The sequence below is a fragment of the Schistocerca americana genome, chromosome 4 (assembly GCF_021461395.2).
Source record: "Schistocerca americana isolate TAMUIC-IGC-003095 chromosome 4, iqSchAmer2.1, whole genome shotgun sequence".
Classification (NCBI taxonomy): domain Eukaryota; kingdom Metazoa; phylum Arthropoda; class Insecta; order Orthoptera; family Acrididae; genus Schistocerca; species Schistocerca americana.
Genome location: NC_060122.1, coordinates 797571304 through 797595638, shown reverse-complemented (window position 1 = coordinate 797595638; position 24335 = coordinate 797571304). Strand labels below are relative to the sequence as shown.

Here is a 24335-nt window from a genome sequence, read left to right as displayed (position 1 = left end):
TTTCATTCTATTATTTCATAAGGGAGCATATTCTGTGGTAACTTATCAAACGTAGCAAAAGTTTTTCGCATGTAAAAGCGTGTAATAAAAATCGTTTGTGGTATCAATTCAAGAACATCATGTAGGAACCTGTTCAAGGAACTTTGTATTCTAACCACTGCTTCCTAGTATATTTATTCCTTTATGAAATTTGTTTCAAGTATTTCCAACCAATAGCTTAATACATAATATCAGTACTAGAAATGGAAACAGCAATCTACATAAAGACCTAAAATTAGTTACCTTGGTCCAAAAGGGGTCTAATATTCAGGAACATGCATTTTCAATAAACTGCCAGCAAGTCAGCAACCATTAAAAACTTGGTTTCAGATAAGGCACGGTTTACAGTGTGTTTGAAAGACTATTTGATACAGAAGTGTCTGATTCCACCCGTCATCAATATGCCGGAAATGGCTATTTTAAGTGTCTATGACGTCACTACATACACATGGCAACAAACACGAAGTTACATATAAATAATACAATAACATTTCCCACCAAAAATACAATCAAACCAATGTGACAACTGCGGGAAGTTGGGGGTTTTAGGGTGAGGACAAGCTAGTAAAAAAAACACACCATGATCCCAAAACACAAAATGAAGAACAAAAAGAAAAAAAAAATACAGCATTCTGCTACACCAACAAAAATCTGCAGGAATCGGACACTTCCCTTGAACAATATAGGTCAACTATAGGTGACCATACCAAAACACCAATACCCACAACTAAAAGTACGAAAATTGGAATCAGACATTTCCCTTGACCTACATAGGTCAACCTCAGATAACGATACTAAAACATCAACACACACAACTATGAAAATGGAAATCGGTCATTTCCGGTGACCTATATAGGTCCACCACAGCTACTGATGCCAAATACCAACACCTACAACTGCGAAAAATAAAACCACAATCCCAAAAGTCCACAAATCAATCATCCCTACATAAATTAAATCACATTCAATACTTCATAAATACACAAAACATCACAACTAGAAAAAAAATAATATATTAATTACCACCAGCAAATTCCGGCACTGCAACCTAGATCGACAGCCCCCCCCCCCCCACCCCCACACACAGACACACAAAAACCAACTCATAAACACCGTGCCGTAATGACATTCACACACCACAACACCTTTACGTCGAAGCAGACGGGTGGAATCAGACGCTTCCACTGACCCCTCCTTCTACTCTGCAGATGAATATCGCAAGAGAGACTGATAGACCAGCTTAGGTAAAAATTCTGCTATATTTCAGTTTTGACAGCACTTGGTTGCAACAGTCAAGATCGGTTATTCTGTGTACGATAAATTTATTAAAAGTACGTAACTGTGTTTTATTCTGTCAGTGTACCAATTCTGTAAATATTAGCAGTTACTGTGATATATTCACATATTTTGACAATCTCCTGACAAATGATGAGGATAATAATTATTATATTCCACTGTATTATGTTATACTTTCTGACATGTTATTTGTCATTCGCGATGGCCAGCGGCTATTTCCGTAGCAGTACGAAAATATTTGTTCGCTCCAGTTACTATCCTCTCTGGAAATATCACCTGGAACTACGACCTTTAACTGGAGTCACCGAGTCAGGAACGTCTACACACACAGTTATTCCGTTACCAGCTTCCAGGTTATCTGTGGTGGTAGCCCGATAACTACCAGAGAACTAGAACTACGAGCCAATAACGATAACTGCCAGAGGAGAATACAGGTCTCTGACAGTTATTTCCATAGTCGCTCGAATTCCTAAGTAACTTTCCTTGTACTACCCGTCCAAGCTAAATTAACACGTAAGGCGGTGGCTTAAGGGAACGACCGTACTTGTTAATGCCTGTACTGCAGCTCCTATCAGCCACGGCTTGGACATTAACTTTATTTAATTGTTTATGCTAAAAGTAACGAAGGCCCACGAAATAGTACACAGTTCTTATCAACAGATGGCGCGCAGTCTCACAGTTATTCCCATGGTCTATAGAACGCCTTCCAAATGCGCAGTACGATCTTCGGTCAACAGATGGCGCGAGGCACTGTTGACACTAAACTGTTATTGAAATAACTGCCAGAATCAGAGGAACGGTTATCGCAGTAACCGTTACTTCTCAGTAACCGGTTATTTCTATCAGTTACGTTATTTTTTGCCACCTCTAGTCAGTACCAATCACTCGTCGCACGGACTATAGATTGCGTATTTGTTTCACACACAGAAGCATTAATATACTCCATCTCTGGATTAATTTCTACTTCGTTAGATTTTCGTCAGAAAAGATGTTACCAGATGTTGCCATTTTTGTATATTATCAATTTTTACCATAACACTGAAAGATTAAAAAAGTCGCACTGAAGCGTTTTTTTGCAACAAAAACATTAGCTGCTATGGAATATATCAACAACGCAACTGAATGACCACAATACTGATTGCTTTCACCTGTACGGTCGAATACGTCAATACGGGTGGGCTGCAACAAAATCTTACATTTTGGATCACCAAAACTACTTATTACTATGTTTGTTACTGTCCACTGTATTGAAATGTATGAAAGTATGTGACTAATTAAAATAGAAAAGATGTGTACTTGCTGACATAGTACTCACTACTTCAAGCAGGAAAGCGCAGTTATGAATTCTCTCTTACCTTAAATGTTTTCATTCTACTTTGGTTTGTTCATTTTCTTTTTTTACAGATTTCTTTGCCTTTTATTTTCGTGATTCATTTCAGTGGATTTGCCTTCGACTGATTTGTGTATCGTTATACTTATGTTTTGAGCGAGCACTCGACCATGAAAGCAAGGAAAACGATTAGAATAACAGAAACAATTACATTTTCTTTAATAATTGTAGAGGCGCGGTCGCCAGTGTGAACTAGCTACCACCTCCGCAAATAAAAAATCGCCGAAGCTGTTGATGAATGCACGACGTATTTATTCTAGATTTGTATTGGGGGCAGCACAATTTAAGATGCAGACAGTTGGAATTTTGAAATCTAAATTGCTTATCGCGACCTGATAATCGCTTTATGCAGTATCATTAGCTAAAACTGTCGGATTTCTTTTCCAAATGGCTGCAGGTTCAAGTCGTACAATAAGCGAAAAATAAACATTGAAAATCTGTTATAAAGTTACGCCAACGACGGACTGGTACCACTTCGATATGTTGAGCCTCTCCACAATGGGCTGAAAAATAAAATTCATAATACATTGGTAGTTAGCACAAATATATGAAATATGGCAAGAAAGTATTCGAAGGCATTTTGATTGAGATTCAGCTTAATATTTTACAAATAATACGTAATTACAGAGCAGGACGCTTACATGATGAAACCGATGTAGTAAAAGAAGAAAGCGAACAACCAGGCATCTCCTAGGTGCCATCAAAAACACTGAAGGCGGCGCCTTCGTTTATTTGTACAGATAAGGCAAATATTAACATATCGACCCTTCGTTCACCATTCTTTGTACAAAAAGTAAATTTTTAGAAAGTGATATTACAACCTGAAGGCTAATTCGAACTCAATACTGCTTTATGAAGCATGGTACTATCTGACGTGGATTTCCATTTATGGTAGATGGCCCTGTAATCAAAAAATATCAAGTTTCCTTGATTTAATTAATCATTTGAACACACTTATATAGCCATTTAAAGGGGGACCAACAGTTTATTGAGAACTCCAAACCATGGAACACAGTTATAAATCATTGCCACAGTAGAAGGAATTTGTAAATTATAGAAAAAAATCCTACAGCCAACTGAGAATTGAATGCTCAGCTTTTGTATTTGTAGCCTGATATTTGCTCTCAGCCTCTAGCCACAGTCTGGCTTGTCATAGCACGACTTATTGCATGCTGTGTGCATGTGTGAAAGGAATCAATTGATGGAGGTCTTACACGGAAACACAATGTGTCTTAATTATGCCATGTGACTATGGAAGGGATTATTGCGATCTTACATAACAAGCAACTATCACCATCCAAGAGCTTCAATACTTGCTGCTGTGTGAATCTGCTCTCATTCTGCTTCTGTTTGTTCAACAGTCAGTGCTTGAATGATTTGCGAACATGAATAGTTAGCACCATGGCAAAAAATTGGGCTTTGTCTTCAACAAACTAAATAAATATTTTGTGAAGTGGCAAATTTTTCTAAAACCTGGTGATATGACTCTCATTCTAGCCTCCAGGAATTCCTTGAAACCAATTCGTACTTGTAATAAAGTAACACAGCATCATCCAAAGTGACAGAACATGTTCCAAAAGTATTTGAAATGAAAGAATGCACTTGCTAAGATTCATACTATTATAGAACAATCAAAGTTGTAAAGGTACATTAACCGCAGTAAGTGGGATGCGACAGAACGACGAAACAGTATCGACATAGACGATTACAGATTATTTTAACCCGAGACAACTAAATATCTCGAAAATGATGTACCGTATGAAAAAAAAGCTCTAGGTGAAAAGTTAATAGAGGAAACGGACATCTGTCTTCGCTACAACTGGCCACCTCCTAACCACCTCTCTTGATTGGGTGGAGTCAACTATGTATTTTCAAATGGGACCTATCATTTTTATTGCATATTAGAACTCTACTCCAAAAAACCAGTAAGTTTTACTCAAACCCCTCTTATCCATTCATGGTAGGTGGCACTGTAACCAACAAATATCAAGCATGCCTGTTTTTGCAATTAAGAACCGACACATTTAATTCTACATTTTATTTCCATTTTAAATGAAAAACTGTTGTGTTGTAACACTTGATATTTAGGTTTAAAATTTGCTTTAGTTTTGAAAATTTGATTGTACAGTGCAATATGATTAGCCATTTCAATGTCTGGTGAGAAATTATGTTTAGCGTGATCCAGGAACAATGAGATAGATGTAATTGGTTTCTTTTCCCACCTGGATGCTTGATGTCAGTAAGTCCCATTGCGTCTTAACATTGATTTCGGTGAGTCCCCTGGCTTCTCACACTGGGGTGTTTGATTTCAGTGATAAGGGTTGGGGTTGAGTTGTTGTGGGGGGGGGGGGGGGGAGACCAGACAGCGAGGTCATTGGTCTCATCGGATTAGGGAAGCATGGGGAAGGAAGTCTGCCATGCCCTTTCAAAGGAACCATCCCGGCATTTGCCTGGAGCGATTTAGGGAAATCATGGAAAACCTAAATCAGGACGGCTGGACACAGGATTGAACCGTCATCCTCCCAAATGCAAGTCCAGTGTGCTAACCACTGCGCCACCTCGCTTGGTCGGTGTCTGACAAATATGCCAGAACAACAACTTCGGCAAGTCACATTTGAAGAAATAATTGGTAACAACAGGCACTCACAATTTTGGAGACTGCTACAAGAATCCCTCTCACATTATTCTATCCCGGACAGCATGCTGTGGGCAATCTGAACGCTTAAACTTCCATCGCTCATTCAGTTTCCGTTAATCATGAGATAACTTGATACTACTGAGAACAGGTTATGTTTGGGTGACAGGTTACATAGAATCCTGCAGCAACTCTAGGGAACTGCAGTTGCCTCCCACAACACTCAGTGTTCGCTAGCCAGGGACATGGAAGAGCCACAACAGCTCAGCATGAACTCAACAGACTGAATTGCCCCAAGCACTCACAATGGTACACAACATGCCATATCGGCACTTATCCGTAATCGCATGGAGGGGTAATCACCTCTCTTCAGTGTGCAAAGTTCCAGAGGTTCTCTGAAGTGGTGACTGGCCTGGGAATAACCAGGTTGTTGACTGGCAGTGGAGCTAGCTGGAATGGCGGCAGGTGATACATGGCTGGAGGACCGAGAGGGCCAGGAAGAAGTGGTGTGGTCGGTGCCCTGCTCAAGCAGTGTTACTGTGTTAGTATCAGGTCTTGATCAGAAAATGTGATAAATGTATTTTGTGGAGATGTAAGCAAATGTACAAAGTCAACATTTGTGTTAAGGTATCATTGTACTGCACCTCTGAGAGTTTATTGAATAAGCCTCTTGGAAGTGTTCACCACTGTTTGTCATGTTCTATCTCTTGTAAAATAACAAGTACTATTTGTGGTTCAGTGACAAGACAGTGGTACTTTAAAAAGGAACACTAAAAGCTATACTTATAAGGCACCGGAATAATAAACTGCTAGTTTTTGTAGCAGTCTGACACTGCTGACCTCATTATGGGTGCTTGTGTATTATTTATTAAGCTGATGATTTGTTGTTGTTTCCAGTGCATAACTTATGCCTGTTTCAGGTTAATCAAACCAACGTCTAAGAGTACATGAGGGCACAGTCTGTGCCAATGAATTCCATGTAATGTTGCTTATGTAAAAGGGAAACACACCATATACACATTCTGGACTGCTGAATTACTGGACGTGGCAATGGTTGAGGTGTGCTGCAAACTTCTGTAAATGAAGCTGTATTAGGGCGTTCATCTACTTGGTTCTAATGTGGATCAAAAGTCCAGTGGATCCACGATTATGGTTTGTTCTATAAAGGGGAGTAAATGAACATGATTGTATTATGGTTTTATAAAAACAATAAATTTGGATTTGGCATTTACCGTTTTTACAGATTATTGTATTGTCAGCACATTCACAGGCAACCATGGATGTTCTATTCTACGATCATTCACTAGATTGCATGGGACCACACAAAATTGGAAAAGTTGATGGGATGGAGTGCAGTTGATGAGATCTTAGGCGTTAGCCAGTTTTTCAATTCACTTGGCTTCTGATTGCTACAAGAAAGTTATAAGCGTGTGTTTGACGGGGGTACATTTCTCAGCTTCTGTTTCAAAGCTAAGATGCCATGCTCCTCCATAGTCATTTGTTTATTACATGGAGGCATGAAATACCTATACAGTGGGTCCCAAGAGGAATGGTCAATATTCAGGGATATGACACGAACAATCATCTGAAACAAAAATATTCACATGCACATAAGATCCATTCCAAATGATTTCTGAGGCAGAACACCTTTTTTGTAAATTATTGTTCATTGTCTGTATTATTTGATACATTGCTAGGTTTACAAACTTACAACAGTTACTACGCAGCAGTGTCTATGATGCAACTAGTTCCTCTCAAGTATTCACCTTTTATTTTTTAAACCTCAGACTTCATCCAACTTCATAAACAAAAATTTAATGGCTTAAGGTCTGGCTATCTTTGTGGGCAGTTGATTGTACTACTATGAACAATCCAGTGACTAAGGTAAGTGCAGCTGAGATATCCCCTCATGTTTCTGGTAAAATGTGGAAGGACTGCGTCTTGCTTGAAGCACATTGCAGTCCATGTGGATATTTCCCTATTTCTCTATTCTAAAATGACTGGACCTATCAACATATTACCTACCATATGACACCACACACACTGGTCGAAAAACGAACTTGGAAACAGGTTTCCACTGTAGCGTGTTGGTCGTCCTGTGACCACTGGTGATTATTGTGTGTGTTATTGATTCCATTCCTTGTAACTGTGGCTTCATCAGTAAATAGTATTAATGGAAGCAATTAACAATTGTCATACAACAAGCGACAAAATTCAAGGTGTGTGGCACTGTCACCAATGTGAAGATTATATAGATACTGTATGTGAAATGGGTACAAGTTTTCCACGTGTAATGTTTGCCATACACATATTTGTGGGACATTGATATGTGCAGATAGTTGCTGTGTGCTAGACTATGCTGCACTATTTCAACAATGTGTTGTTATTCCTGCACAGGTTCTAGAATGACGCATTCTGAAGAAAAATAGAAACTTGGGAAGAATACCTGATTCATGGAATGTACTGGAAACTTTGGTAAACACTCTTTGATCAGGAATTCAATGTGTAAGAAAGTGCTGATGGTAGTCTTTGAAAGCAGTAGGAGAACTACCACTGCAGAAGCTGTACATGTGTGTCATATCTGTATATTCCTCATTAGCGTAGATGGGTGGCATTTTAGCCAGTGTGTGTACAAACTCAGTTAACTGATGCTTTTCTCTGATACATTCTCAGTCCCCCTCAGTACTTTACTCACAACTCATCATGGATAACAGCATGCTCAACATGCTAGTTTAATAGCAGAAAGACATCCTGAAGAAAGACATTGATAGCAATGAGATAAGTTGGGCTAGAATTAAATGTCAAAGAGTAAGGCACATATGTGCTTGCCACTAGCCCGAAAACTAATGTACATTAAGTGTCTCCTATATTGGAAAAAATTTGGAATAGGGAAAATGTCCATATGAAGCTTTTTGTTTCAAATGAGCATTCCTGTCATAACCCTAAATATTGAACATTCCTCCTAGGACACCCTATATTCCGTCTTGACCGAGATTATGTAGGTCAACATAAATTTGGTCTCAGGTTGGGTGAACTGTAGAACTGGATGGTCCAACCAGAAATGTGGACATTTTACTGTAACTGGACTAAGGATCACATATGATACTGGTAGGTTAGTCTCTGCAGGATTCTGTACGTGTTGTGGTAGGCATTGATTACAAGATGAGATCATCGTAAGCAGTTTGTGGTTGACACAAAAACTTACATAAAATGTGTTTTACCATTGCAGTACACAAAGTGTGTTTTAACATTGCAGCACACAGTTCTAATGTGCGGGTGTGCAATGCAGTTGTTATGGCAGTTGACTTGAGAATTCAGGATTGCTAAATGTAAAGTGAAAATATTATTTTCTTAACACAATGTGCACAGCGAAATTACACTACATTAAAATAAACTGCAACTAACATTTATTTCACATAAAATATAATTGACAATTTACTGTACAAATAACCATCAGAGTGTCAAAAATTTCAAAGGAAGCTGTTCCGATATCTTCACTTTTCTCTTTAAGCCTTGAAATAGAAAGCTTTGCTATTAAAAAATAAGAAAAAAAGTGCACCAACATTTTATTTATTGTGACAATTTATTTAGTGTTCATTTACCTGGAATTCCATGGAAACATTCACTTCTGATTACGAAGTTGGTGTTTCACTGCTTTCTAGCATTTGAATAATGATGGTAGCCCCTCTAAGTGTTCTGCAGATAATGTTCGTGGTTCAGCGTTATCTGTAGTTCTAGGTGTTGAATTATATTAGCTATTATTTAGAATACTGTTGCCAACAAAAGGTAACAACTAAAACAATGAAATTAAAGAGGTTAATTGTACAAGAACTTCTTTATTGTACAGACACTGAAAATTTTAATCCTGAAATAAGAGACACAAATTTTTGTATAATGTAAATTATTTATTACAAACATCCAACACACATTTATATTTCAGTGTACTGTTTTCAATGCAGATATCAGCATCTCAGATATTTCATTTTCAAGACCATTTCTATTGTTGTAATCAACCTGAAACATAAATATATGCAAAATGTAATATTTATGCACCACTATTCAACTATTAAGAATACTAAGAAAACAGTTCACCACATATCTTAACAAAGTGCTAAGTGGCAATTAGGGACATAGAAATTAGTTCTCACCGCTTAGGACACAGAATCAGATAGCTTAATGGTTAAAACAACAACTTGTGAAAAGCAGGATATATTGGTTCAAATCCCAGGGTGGAATCCATTTTCATTTGTAATGAAGAATTCATTATGTCGAAAGCTCAGCATTCCTGACTGGTATTCGCTGATATCACTTCATAACATTCCGTATTCACTGATCTTATTTTATGTGTTGACTCCATTAATTTCATTCCATTCACTTTCATTCAGTTGATATACCGAAGCAATGCACAGTATTTATTAAAATCAAGAAACAGAAATAAAAACAGAAAAATGAGAAATCTAGAAAAATAATTACTTAAAAACAAGTAAATGTCACTCTCTACCCTGCAAGTTTAACAGGTAATTTTTAACATCAATGGAATTTGCAGTAAAAGTAAAAGTGAAAGGGAAAGCAACAACAATCTTAAAGTTCAATGATTTCATATAACCTTTAGGCTGAACATAAAAGAAATGGAAAACAGCATTAAAACGGGATGTAGAGAATGTTGGGTACAGTATTTAATTCATGGATAAAAAGTAAAAGGAGATACTTATGAAGCTTCACATTTGAGAAACTGATTACATATGATGGAAGATATTCTTAAATTAATATAGTGAATTTCATAAAACAGACAAATGAAAGAGAAAACCAAAAGCAGACTGTAAAGGCATTGAATCTTGTTTTTAACAAAAATACACTGTTTATACATACTGGATAGTGACTTGGGATTACACATCTCTACTATTACATCTCATAAGTACAAGACTATGAAATGTTAAAAACATACAGTACTGGAAAATCTTGAGTGCAATATTTACTACAGAATCAGAAAAGATATTCACTTACTGTATAGTGGCAATATTGAGTGATGGATAGTAAACAAAAACAAAATCTGGAACAAAGTACGAGTTTACACAAACACACACACACACACACACACACACACACACACACACACACTTTATAAAACATGTTTAATCCCAAATTAGTGTTTTAATTTCTTACCAAACTGATAGATTCCACTAAAGCATTAAAGGGTGATTATCTTTAATAGATGAACACGGACATCATCTTTCTAGAAATATCGAATAGTGTGTTGCAATCAAAAGTTTTGCTGAACATTTGCTTTCACCTTATATTAACTATTTAAAACTTTCCTCCAGTAATATACAATGCGATTTTGTCACTGTTCAGTGCCTGCAGCCTCAATAACTGTTGAATCTATGCAGATTTCTTCCGTATAGTTATGTTTTTTATTCACCAAGAATTAGTTGTTTTACAGACAGCTCACAATGTTGATTAAATGAACATTTAATATAAAATAAGAGACTACAGCAAATAAAATGAGAAAAGAATGTATAGTGACTGGGACTTGAAACCTTATTTCTTGCTTATCACAAGCAACCACCACAATCATTAGGTTATCTGGGTGTATCGTCTCCAGACCTGACTCAAACATTCATAAAAGACAAAATTTTTTTGGGAAACATGATGGTGATAATAACCTGTTAAGTAAACACACTGGTGTTGCATGTGTTATTTATTTTGAATATGTCTGCCTGCTTAGCTGGGTGGTAAAATGCTTGCCTCCCATATACTGGGCCGGGGTTCGATTACCGGCCGGATCGGATATTTTCTCCACTCGTGGACTGGGTGTTGGATTGTCATCATGATCGCATAATTTCATCCTCATCATCTACTGCAAGTCATCCAGTGTGGCACTGACTGAAATAAGACTTGCATTTGGCAGCCGAACCTGCATGATACATCCTGGTCAATGATGCCATATGATCAATTCATTTTTTCATGCTGAATATACAACAAAAATTCTCCCTCTTTGTGTATGTTTACTGCACCTTTCATTTAACTCTTGTTACCACTGCACTTTAAAATATTGAACTTCTACAGAATGTTTCTGACACAGACATTCCACTTAGGGGACCTACTTCCTGAAACTAAATTAGACCTGTTACAGAAGACAGCAAAAAGAAGCTTGAACATACTGCATAGGTTCCGACAGAACCTATTTCCATGGTCATGCCTAAGAACACAAACATAATGTGCTGCGTTTCATGTGAAACTTTTTGCCTTCTTTGTACTCTAGACGAAAATAAAAACTGGCAAAAAGTGTGAAAACCTGCCTGGTATACCTAGACTTTCTTGACTGTGATATCATCTGTCAGTAATCTAAGATGCGATCTTCAATTATTTCACTGTCTTGCATTCATGTATTCATTCAGTCATTGACACATCATGTTTCATAAATCCCATTCTGAAGGAGGGCTTTTAGGATGTAGAATGTCTACAGCAATGCAACTTTTTTATCACAGCAGATGAGGCTGTGTACCATGTTGCTTACAGATGCGTCCTCTGAATCGTTTTCACTGTGTTACATTAAGGATTCACCCATGTCTTTTTAATTTTACAGTAATATCCACGACTATCATTTAGCAGGGAATGTCATATTAAGATGAAATTTTATAGTAGCAGTTTTAACCAGATCTTGTCGAATTGGCCTTGCTACATAAAATGCTTTATAGGCTTTAGTCAGTATTTTACTTAGTACAGAATTAATTCACTAGCAGTGCCACAGTGTTAAAATTCCAGATTCGTGTACATTTTTGAGTAATATGTTTCCTCTAAATTATGAGACGGAAAGTTGCTACTCACCATATAGTGAAGATGCTAAGTTGCAGATAGGTACAACAAAAAGAGTTTCACACTTAAAGCTTTCGGTCAATGGCCTTTGTCAACAACAGATACACACACATGCACACAAACACATGCATAAGCGCACGCGCGCATGCATGCACGCACGCACGCACGCACGCACAAAAAGAGTTTCACACTTTAAGCTTTCGGTCAATGGCCTTTGTCAACAACAGATACACACACACACACACAAACACATGCATAAGCGCACGCACGCACAAAAAGAGTTTCACACTTTAAGCTTTCGGTCAATGGCCTTTGTCAACAACAGATACACACACACGCACACAAACACATGCATAAGTGAACGCGCGCATGCATGCATGCATGCACGCACACGCGGACACACACAAAACGCAACTCACCCACACGACTGCAGTCTCACACAATTGAAACCACACTGAGACTGCAGTCTTTTTTTTGTTGAGCCTATATGCGACTCAGCATCTCCGTTATATGGTTAGTAGAAACTTTCCTTCTCATAATATTGTTACATTCCATCCTGGATTTCCATTGTTTGATGTGTCCTTTAAATGTATATGTAATGATAGTAAATGCTTCCAACATCTCATAATCGAATATAACTTAAAAAAGACACAATGTTTCCAAGCACTTGATCATTTATCATCATAATCCATTTATGGAAAGAAAATCTACTATGATCCCTTATAATGAAAATATCAAAAATTTTAACAACTGGGGCAACTTCACAGAGATATATTCTTGCTGTTAATAACTTCATCAGTACATCTAAACTTGAGGAGATAAACTTATATTATAATGAAAAATTAGACAGCCGAAATGAAACTAAAAGAATGCTTAAGGGTAACTGGGAGACGAAATTAATGTTAAATCCTAGGAAAAACATTAATGTCATAGAAACAAGAAATGAATTCTGTCAGTTCTTGGTAGCAAGTAAACATGTGTTTCAGAACATCAAAGAAGTATTTCTCTTTTGTTCCAGGTATCATTATCCTACACAAAACAACAGTGCTGTCACCTTACTTACTGTTATTACTTTAACATCTGGACGTGTGCGCAACTCTTCAACAAACTGAATAGGCCGCTGTTTAGCAATTGGAATTGTTCCCAAAATTGTGGCTTTTGGTGAACTAAATGCAGCAGAAACACAGTCTTTAAACTTTTTTGAAAATAGCTCCATTTTCCCAATTTCATCAACTACCAAAACATGACCAGGCCGTCCCTAGAATCAATCATAAAAATCCATACATGACACTCACTAAAACAGGCAAAAGTTCACGTTAAAAATCTTGTATTACTTCTGTATACATGGTGTGATGGGGATAAACACAGATATTTCTAATGGCAAGTGAGGATGGTGTATTGAACAACATTACATCAGTATTTACATCTTTTGCTGACTAATAATCATAGCTATTATGAGTCATATGTTTCTAAGCTTGTTAGTACATCCAAGTACACAGAGAAGACCTTAATGCTTATTTTCCCTTGGGCAGCAGGTCAGTTGTTAAGTGTGGATGTATGGATACAAAACAGTTCGTCTATACTGACAGCTGTCGTCCACTTAGTGGTGCAGTTATCACCATGCAGAAAACATCAGGTAGTATACATCCTAAACATTATGACCATCTGCTTAATAATAATAATTAATAATAATAATAATAACAACAATTATATATAAAAACAAAGATGCTGTAACTTACCAAACGAAAGCGTTGTGTTGATAGAGACAATAAAAAACACACACACACACAAATTTCAAGCTTTCGCAACCCAAGGTTGCTTCATCAGGAAAGAGGGAAGGAGAGGGAAATTCGAAAGGGGACACACACACACACACACACACACACACACACACACATACACACACACACACACACACACACACACACACACACACAATATGAATATCAATGGTTGCCTCGTCAGGAAAGAGGGAAGGAGAGGGAAAGACGAAAGGATTTGGGTTTTAAGGGAGAGGGTAAGGAGTCATTCCAATCCCGGGAGCGGAAAGACTTACCTTAGGGGGGAAAAAGGACGGGTATACACACACACACACACACACACACACACACACACACACACACACACACACACACATATCCATCCACACATATATAGACACAAGCATGCATATATATATATATATATATATATATATATATATATATAAATGAAAGTGTTGGCAGGTCGACATTCCTACGTGGAATGTTTCCCTCTATTATAACCATATATATATATATATATATATATATATATATATATATATATATATATATATATGTCCTTTTTTCCCCCTAAGGTAAGTCTTTCCGCTCCCGGGATTGGAATGACTCCTTACCCTCTCCTTTAAAACCCACTTCCTTTCGTCTTCCCCTCTCCTTCCCTCTTTCCTGATGAGGCAACAGTTTGTTGCGAAAGCTTGAATTTTGTGTGTATGTTTGTGTTTGTTTGTGTGTCTGTCGACCTGCCAGCACTTTCATTTGGTAAGTCACATCATCTTTGTTTTTAGATATATATTTCCTACGTGGAATGTTTCCCTCTATTATAACCATATATATATATATATATATATATATATATATATATATATATATATATATATATCCTTTTTTCCCCCTAAGGTAAGTCTTTCCGCTCCCGGGATTGGAATGACTCCTTACCCTCTCCTTTAAAACCCACTTCCTTTCGTCTTCCCCTCTCCTTCCCTCTTTCCTGATGAGGCAACAGTTTGTTGCGAAAGCTTGAATTTTGTGTGTATGTTTGTGTTTGTTTGTGTGTCTGTCGACCTGCCAGCACTTTCATTTGGTAAGTCACATCATCTTTGTTTTTAGATATATATTTCCTACGTGGAATGTTTCCCTCTATTATAACCATATCATTAATTTGAACCCAACAATTACGTTTGTTATTGTCGCTGTTGCATCTCGAAATCTTTCCTGTCGTCTTATTTTCTCTTTCTGCGTTTACCAGTAGTCTCACTTTCTATTCACCTTCCCTTTTTACCGTAATACAAATTTATCCCGCCTATATATACTCTATAATACGTAACCCACTTCCAAACCATAACCAAAAAATTTTTATTTTGCGCTTTCAACAATACCGCTAACCGTTTCTAGTTCAATAACAGCTGCCTTCACGTATTAAATAACCATTTCGGCTAGTTCTAATAACTTTTACTTTATTTCCACTTCCGTTTTTCGTACATCACTGATCATTTTTAGCCGCTCTCCACAGGTTTTAACGTCATTATTTACAATTGTTAGCCCCATTTTCGTAATCTTTCACCACAACACCACGCCTTTTAATACATTTACACGTTTTTTCGAAATTTTCCCGAATTTCTCCGTCCTTTAACGTGTTTTAGCGGCAACACAACCACCTAACCTTCATGCACATCGCTGTCTACCAACCCAAGTTCACCACAGGATCAACTTAACCAACACTTTTTCGCATTTTTTCATACCAGATAAATACCTGTCCTTTTTTCCCCCTAAGGTAAGTCTTTCCGCTCCCGGGATTGGAATGACTCCTTACCCTCTCCTTTAAAACCCACTTCCTTTCGTCTTCCCCTCTCCTTCCCTCTTTCCTGATGAGGCAACAGTTTGTTGCGAAAGCTTGAATTTTGTGTGTATGTTTGTGTTTGTTTGTGTGTCTGTCGACCTGCCAGCACTTTCATTTGGTAAGTCACATCATCTTTGTTTATATATATATATATATATATATATAATAGAGGGAAACATTCCACGTAGGAAAAATATATCTAAAAACAAAGATGATGTGACTTACCAAATGAAAGTGCTGGCAGGTCGACAGACACACAAACGAACACAAACATACACACAAAATTCAAGCTTTCGCAACAAACTGTTGCCTCATCAGGAAAGAGGGAAGGAGAGGGAAAGACGAAAGGATGTGGGTTTTAAGGGAGAGGGTAAGGAGTCATTCCAATCCCGGGAGCGGAACGCCAACCTATTCATGGGTCGCTTACAGGAAGCCTTCTTGGTTACCCAGGCCTGCCAACCCAAAGTTTGGTACAGATTTGTTGATGACATCTTCATGATCTGGACTCACAGTGAAGAAGAACTCCAGAATTTCCTCTCCAACCTCAACTCCTTTGTGTTCCATCAGATTCACCTGGTCCTACTCCAAATCCCATGCCACTTTCCTTGATGTTGACCTCCATCTGTCCAATGGCCAGCTTCACACGTCCGTCCACATCAAACCCACCAACAAGCAACAGTACCTCCATTACGACAGCTGCCACCCATTCCACATCAAACGGTCCCTTCCCTACAGCCTAGGTCTTCGTGGCAAACGAATCTGCTCCAGTCCGGAATCCCTGAAGCATTACACCAACAACCTGACAACAGCTTTCACATCCAACTACCCTCCCGACCTGGTACAGAAGCAAATAACCAGAGCCACTTCCTCATCCTCTCAAACCCAGAACCTCCCACAGAAGAACCACAAAAGTGCCCCACTTGTGACAGGATACTTTCCGGGACTGGATCAGATTCTGAATGTGGCTCTCCAGCAGGGATACGACTTCCTCAAATCCTGCCCTGAAATGAGATCCATCCTTCATGAAATCCTCCCCACTCCACCAAGAGTGTCTTTCCGCCATCCACCTAACCTTCGTAACCTCTTGGTTCATCCCTACGAAATCCCCAAACCACCTTCCCTACCCTCTGGTTCCTACCCTTGTAACCGCCCCCAGTGTAAAACCTGTCCCATGCACCCTCCCACCACCACCTACTCCAGTCCTGTAACCCAGAAGGTGTACACGATCAAAGGCAGAGCCACGTGTGAAAGCACCCACGTGATCTACCAACTGACCTGCCTACACTGTGATGCATTCTATGTGGGAATGACCAGCAACAAACTGTCCATTCGCATGAATGGACACAGGCAGACAGTGTTTGTTGGTAATGAGGATCACCCTGTGGCTAAATATGCCTTGGTGCACAGCCAGCACATCTTGGCGCAGTGTTACACCGTCCGGTTTATCTGGATACTTCCCACTAACACCAACCTATCCGAACTCTGAAGATGGGAACTTGCTCTTCAATACATCCTCTCTTCCCGTTATCCACCAAGCCTCAATCTCCGCTAATTTCAAGTTGCCGCCACTTATACCTCACTTGTCATTCAACAACATCTTTGCCTCTGCACTTCTGCCTCGACTGACATCTCTGCCCAAACTCTTTGTCTTTAAATATGTCTGCTTGTGTCTGTATATGTGTGTGTGTGCGAGTGTATACCCGTCCTTTTTTCCCCCTACGGTAAGTCTTTCCGCTCCTGGGATTGGAATGACTCCTTACCCTCTCCCTTAAAACCCACATCCTTTCGTCTTTCCCTCTCCTTCCCTCTTTCCTGATGAGGCAACAGTTTGTTGCGAAAGCTTGAATATTGTGTGTATGTTTGTGTTTGTTTGTGTGTCTGTCGACCTGCCAGCACTTTCATTTGGTAAGTCACATCATCTTTGTTTTTAGATATATATATATACAGGGTGTTTCAAAAATGACCGGTATATTTGAAACGGCAATAAAAACTAAACGAGCAGTGATGGAAATACACCGTTTGTTGCAATATGCTTGGGACAACAGTACATTTTCAGGCAGACAAACTTTCGAAATTACAGTAGTTACAATTTTCAACAACAGATGGCGCTGCGGTCTGGGAAACTCTATAGTACGATATTTTCCACATAACCACCATGCGTAGCAATAATATGGCGTAGTCTCTGAATGAAATTACCCGAAACCTTTGACAACGTGTCTGGCGGAATGGCTTCACATGCAGATGAGATGTACTGCTTCAGCTGTTCAATTGTTTCTGGATTCTGGCGGTACACCTGGTCTTTCAAGTGTCCCCACAGAAAGAAGTCACAGGGGTTCATGTCTGGCGAATAGGGAGGCCAATCCATGCCGCCTCCTGTATGTTTCGGATAGCCCAAAGCAGTCACACGATCATCGAAATATTCATTCAGGAAATTAACGACGTCGGCCGTGCGATGTGGCCGGGCACCATCTTGCATAAACCATGAGGTGTTCGCAGTGTCGTCTAAGGCAGTTTGTACCGCCACAAATTCACGAAGAATGTCCAGATAGCGTGATGCAGTAATCGTTTCGGATCTGAAAAATGGGCCAATGATTCCTTTGGAAGAAATGGCGGCCCAGACCAGTATTTTTGGAGGATGCAGGGACGATGGGACTGCAACATGGGGCTTTTCGGTTCCCCATATGCGCCAGTTCTGTTTATTGACGAAGCCGTCCAGGTAAAAATAAGCTTCGTCAGTAAACCAAATGCTGCCCACATGCATATCGCCGTCATCAATCCTGTGCACTATATCGTTAGCGAATGTCTCTCGTGCAGCAATGGTAGCGGCACTGAGGGGTTGCCGCGTTTGAATTTTGTATGGATAGAGGTGTAAACTCTGGCGCATGAGACGATACGTGGACGTTGGCATCATTTGGACCGCATCTGCAACACGGCGAACGGAAACCCGAGGCCGCTGTTGGATCACCTGCTGCACTAGCTGCGCGTTGCCCTCTGTGGTTGCCCTACGCGGTCGCCCTACCTTTCCAGCACGTTCATCCGTCACATTCCCAGTCCGTTGAAATTTTTCAAACAGATCCTTTATTGCATCGCTTTTCGGTCCTTTGGTTACATTAAACCTCCGTTGAAAACTTCGTCTTGTTGCAACAACACTGTGTTCTAGGCGGTGGAATTCCAACACCAGAAAAATCCTCTGTTCTAAGGAATAAACCATGTTGTCTACAGCACACTTGCACGTTGTGAACAGCACACGCTTACAGCAGAAAGACGACGTACAGAATGGCACACCCACAGACTGTGTTGTCTTCTATATCTTTCACATCACTTGCAGCGCCATCTGTTGTTGAAAATTGTAACTACTGTAATTTCGAAAGTTTGTCCGCCTGAAAATGTACTGTTGTCCCAAGCATATTGCAACAAACGGTGTATTTCTATCGCTGCTCGTTTAGTTTTTATTGCCGTTTCAAATATACCGGTCATTTTTGAAACACGCTGTATATACACACAGGCAGATATATGTAAATGCAAAGAGGCTGGGCAGAGATGTCAGTCGAGGCAGAAGTACAGAGTCAAAGATGTTGTTGAATGACAGGTGAGGTACGAGTGTGTGTGTGTGTGTGTGTGTGTGTGTGTGTGTGTACCTGTCCTTTTTTCCCCTTAAGGTAAGTCTTTCCGCTCCTTATCCTCTCCCTTAAAACCCACGTCCTTTGTATGTGGTTTAGAAATGATGAATTTTGAAAGGGCATGGAACTAATATCATGAGATAAATGTGTATCAGACAGCAATGAGAAATGCTAAAAGCATAGGTGTTCACTGGTGTGTAATGTAACTTTTTATGGTCAGTGGATATGAGTAAAGATAATACTACTTTAAAATATTACATCTGTGCTAACTACAACATAAATATTTTTGTTAGAGAATATGAAGTGATTTCCATAATTCTTTTTGGTTGTATGGAGACTAATATGGTTTTTATAGGTCACTGGGGAAGAATTAAATGATGAGAGAGTTTTGGACCAATAGTTAAAAAAAAAACCTGAAGCAGAGAACAGAAATCAGATGAGAGCAGGTACCAGAATCTAATTTTGAAGTGATAATTTGATTTTAGTTAGAACCTGTAAGAAAAGAAGTTACCGTATTTACTCGAATCTAAGCCGCACTTTTTTCCGGTTTTTGTAATCCAAAAAACCACCTGCGGCTTAGAATCGAGTGCAAAGCAAGCGGAAGTTCTGCAAAATGTTGGTAGGTGCCGCCACAACTAACTTCTGCCGTCGAATATATGTATTATGTAGGGCTATTATACACAGGCATGCTTTGTAGGAACTAAGATAACTACTGGGGCCAAAACCTCTGGGTCAGTAAATAAATTTAAAAAAAGGTGGAAGACGAGCTTTTTTTTCTCCGCCCCGAGTTTCAACCACTACATTTTCATAGATTATACAACGACGTAAATACAAATTCCATATTGTTCATCTTCGAAAGTAGCAGAATTTCAATGTACTACGAAAATCCGACTGGCAAGACTGTTTGGGATGCTTGTCAATATGGCCAACTCTACGTTCTGAATTTTTTCCTACCTGTGAGAAGAGACGGTTGCTAATAGTAACCTGATGAAATGTGAATCACATACAGTATTCTCTTTGCCATAAGAATAATACGAACATAAACATTTTGCCATGTATTCTTTCGTGTTTGCTGCTATCTCATTTAAATCCTGTCTGCCTAATAAACTACGAAACTAGAGTGAGACAACAGCAAACGCGGAAGAATATACGTATCGTGTCATGTTTAAATTCGAAATATTTAGTGATACGGTCAGAAATGAAGCACGGCAACTGACAAGATTTTTAAATCTAAGATGACTCTAATTTCTGTGCAGAATTTGATGTACTAAAGAAGCGGCCGCAAAGATTTTCAAACGGAGAAAATTTTTCGCCTAACTCTCGTTCAGAACATGTTCTATCATACGCAGTCTATTATTTGGTTCTTGTTGATCATTATCAAAGAAAGCAGCAGTGTAAGTAACAACAAATAGCAGTCTCTTGCCATTGTTTCGCTAATGAGATGATTCCTCTCTCGTTTTTTTTTTTTAATTGTAAGCGGCAGTAGCGCGCAGAAAAGCAAGCCATGCCACAAGCGGCGACAGGCCGTAAACACACACTATAAGAATGCGACAAACAATGCATGACACAGTACAGTAATGCATTTTCAGCTTAGAGTGACGTAAACTCCTATAACAAAGAAAACGGCACTTATCAGATCAAAGCAAAATAAGCAATCGATTCAAACCAGACGAAGCACGTGAAAAAGGAAGGGTACCCGTGTAAATACGGACGGAGCACCTGACGCATAGCAAGGATTACCTGGTAAAGCTTAACTGCTAAGCTTATGACGAACCAAACTACTGTAGGTGTATCGTCATTCATTCGACCTAAATTGTGTCTCATATTACAATGGACCAACTTTGTTTCGATTTGGAGGTGCGGCCTAAAACTTTTCTATCTCCTTGAATTTCGAGTCTCAAATTTCAGGTGCGGCTTAGATTCGTGAATTTTTTTTTTTTTTCCTTTATTTCGAGTCTCATTTTTTAGGTGCGGCTTAGATTCGAGTAAATACGGGTAAATTATTTCCATTATACACTCCTGGAAATTGAAATAAGAACACCGTGAATTCATTGTCCCAGGAAGGGGAAACTTTATTGACGCATTCCTGGGGTCAGATACATCACATGATCACACTGACAGAACCACAGGCACATAGACACAGGCAACAGAGCATGCACAATGTCGGCACTAGTACAGTGTATATCCACCTTTTGCAGCAATGCAGGCTGCTATTCTCCCATGGAGACGATCGTAGAGATGCTGGATGTAGTCCTGTGGAACGGCTTGCCATGCCATTTCCACCTGGCGCCTCAGTTGGACCAGCGTTCGTGCTGGACGTGCAGACCGCGTGAGACGACGCTTCATCCAGTCCCAAACATGCTCAATGGGGGACAGATCCGGAGATCTTGCTGGCCAGGGTAGTTGACTTACACCTTCTAGAGCATGTTGGGTGGCACGGGATACATGCGGACGTGCATTGTCCTGTTGGAACAGCAAGTTCCCTTGCCGGTCTAGGAATGGTAGAACGATGGGTTCGATGACGGTTTGGATGTACCGTGCACTATTCAGTGTCCCCTCGACGATCACCAGTGGTGTACGGCCAGTGTAGGAGATCGCTCCCCACACCACGATGCCGGGTGTTGGCCCTGTGTGCCGCGGTCGTATGCAGTCTTGATTGTGGCGCTCACCTGCACGGCGCCAAACACGCATACGACCATCATTGGCACCAAGGCAGAAGCGACTCTCATCGCTGAAGACGACACGTCTCCATTCGTCCCTCCATTCACGCCTGTCGCGACACCACTGGAGGCGGGCTGCACGATGTTGGGGCGTGAGCGGAAGACGGCCTAACGGTGTGCGGGACCGTAGCCCAGCTTCATGGAGACGGTTGCGAATGGTCCTCGCCGATACCCCAGGAGCAACAGTGTCCCTAATTTGCTGGGAAGTGGCGGTGCGGTCCCCTACGGCACTGCGTAGGATCCTACGGTCTTGGCGTGCATCCGTGCGTCGCTGCAGTCCGGTCCCAGGTCGACGGGCACGTGCACCTTCCGCCGACCACTGGCGACAACATCGATGTACTGTGGAGACCTCACGCCCCACGTGATGAGCAATTCGGCGGTACGTCCACCCGGCCTCCCGCATGCCCACTATACGCCCTCGCTCAAAGTCCGTCAACTGCACATACGGTTCACGTCTACGCTGTCGCGGCATGCTACCAGTGTTAAAGACTGCGATGGAGCTCCGTATGCCACGGCAAACTGGCTGACACCGACGGCGGCGGTGCACAAATGCTGCGCAGCTAGCGCCATTCGACGGCCAACACCGCGGTTCCTGGTGTGTCCGCTGTGCCGTGCGTGTGATCATTGCTTGTACAGCCCTCTCGCAGTGTCCGGAGCAAGTATGGTGGGTCTGACACACCGGTGTCAATGTGTTCTTTTTTCCATTTCCAGGAGTGTATGAGGGGCCTTATCATGGAACACCAGTAATATATAAAAAGACTGTGACCTTATAAGAACCACCTTGGAATGTTATTTCTATACTGAATTTCATGGAGTTTGTGATCAGGACAAATTGTAAACATTTATTACATGGTTATATCTGCAGTGTGGAAGGCAGAAGCAGTAAGACAGTGTGCTGCTGAAACAAAGAGTAACAAATTTTAGAAATTAATTGCAAATCTAACTACAGATGCTCTAGGAAGCTTCAGATTAAATGTGAGAGTGACAAAGCTTTACGGTATCTGAATTAAGAGCATAACATGGTACATTGTGTCAGGTATGTTATAGCAAGATCAGTATCATAACTGAAGCCTGAGAGCAGAAATTGCAAGTAAGGAATACAAAGACAGTAATCAGTATGGAATTATATTTTATTTTATCATCTTGATGGTCAACAGAATCATTATTAGGGATAGGCATTACAGCATACCTGATAAACTCCACAGTAGATACGGCATATTTATGAGAAGGTGAGGGGGAAGATGTTACAAGTGGCGGTGGTGGTAGTAATTACAGATCTTGTTTGACAAGGATGAGACAGGTGATCATCTGTGAGTTTAAAGTAGGAACCATCTTGGCACCTGCCTGAAGTAATTTAGGGAAACCACAGAAAACCTAAATCAAGATGGCTGATGAAGACCGGAGCCTCCACCATCCTTAATACAAAGACAGTCTGTTTAAAACAGTGCTACCTCATTTGATTTATCCCTACTGTGCAGTACTGTTTAGCAAAGAATTTATTTAATAACATAAAATGGCAGTGCTCCGCTGTTCATCCATTTCTCACTCTCGGTCACTACATACTATCAGCTGACTTCAGGACCATAGTGACAATGTTTGGTTTCCATTTTGTGTGCTGCAACTTCCCATTTGCTAGCCTGAAAAACTGAGTCATCATCCCTCTGTAATGAGTAAGACGTTGGGATCAGAAAGAGGCTAAGGTGTTACGAGTAGTAATATACATTGCATAGCTTAGGGCATAAGGTTTTTAGGGGAAAAAAGAGGGGGGACATAGTGTGAAACTGTTATGTGAAATGATAGATGTTTCATTATATTATTATTATTATTATTATTGTTATTATTATCATCATTATTTTAATTTTTTTTACCAAACTCCTACTCTTTGTTATCACTGTATAGAATATATTGCATAACAGAAACTTTTTAGCTGCCTTTTAAATAAATTTGTTTTAGTAAACTTTAACATCCTTGGAAATTTTTGTACAGTTTTATTTCTTGATACAAAATGCTGTTTTGAGTTTTATGTCTATTCTTTCTCAGCAAATGAGTTCAGTCTATATCTTGTTTCATGGTCATGAACAGACCTGTTTGTGCAGTAATGATCAATGTTATTTTTGATGTGTGAGACTGACTGGTAAATGTCATTCTTTGACTGCTCCTGGCACAATTCATAATGAAATAGTTTACAGATGAACAGGCCAATGCCAGTGTCGAATGTG

The 24335-nt window shown here is 39.8% G+C and overlaps 1 protein-coding gene across 1 annotated transcript in view; it reads right to left on the bottom strand.

The window, feature by feature from the left end:
- Nucleotides 1-9250: 9250 nt before the first annotated feature.
- Nucleotides 9251-24335, bottom strand: part of LOC124612885 (cancer-related nucleoside-triphosphatase homolog) — a 77942-nt gene continuing 62857 nt past the window's right edge. The window contains exons 4-5 of the mRNA XM_047141334.1: nucleotides 13240-13434; nucleotides 9251-9374 (exon numbers count right to left, since the gene is read on the bottom strand). Coding sequence (XP_046997290.1) covers nucleotides 9297-9374; nucleotides 13240-13434 — 273 coding nt within the window. The 3' untranslated portion in view covers nucleotides 9251-9296. The remainder of the gene's footprint in view (nucleotides 9375-13239; nucleotides 13435-24335) is intronic.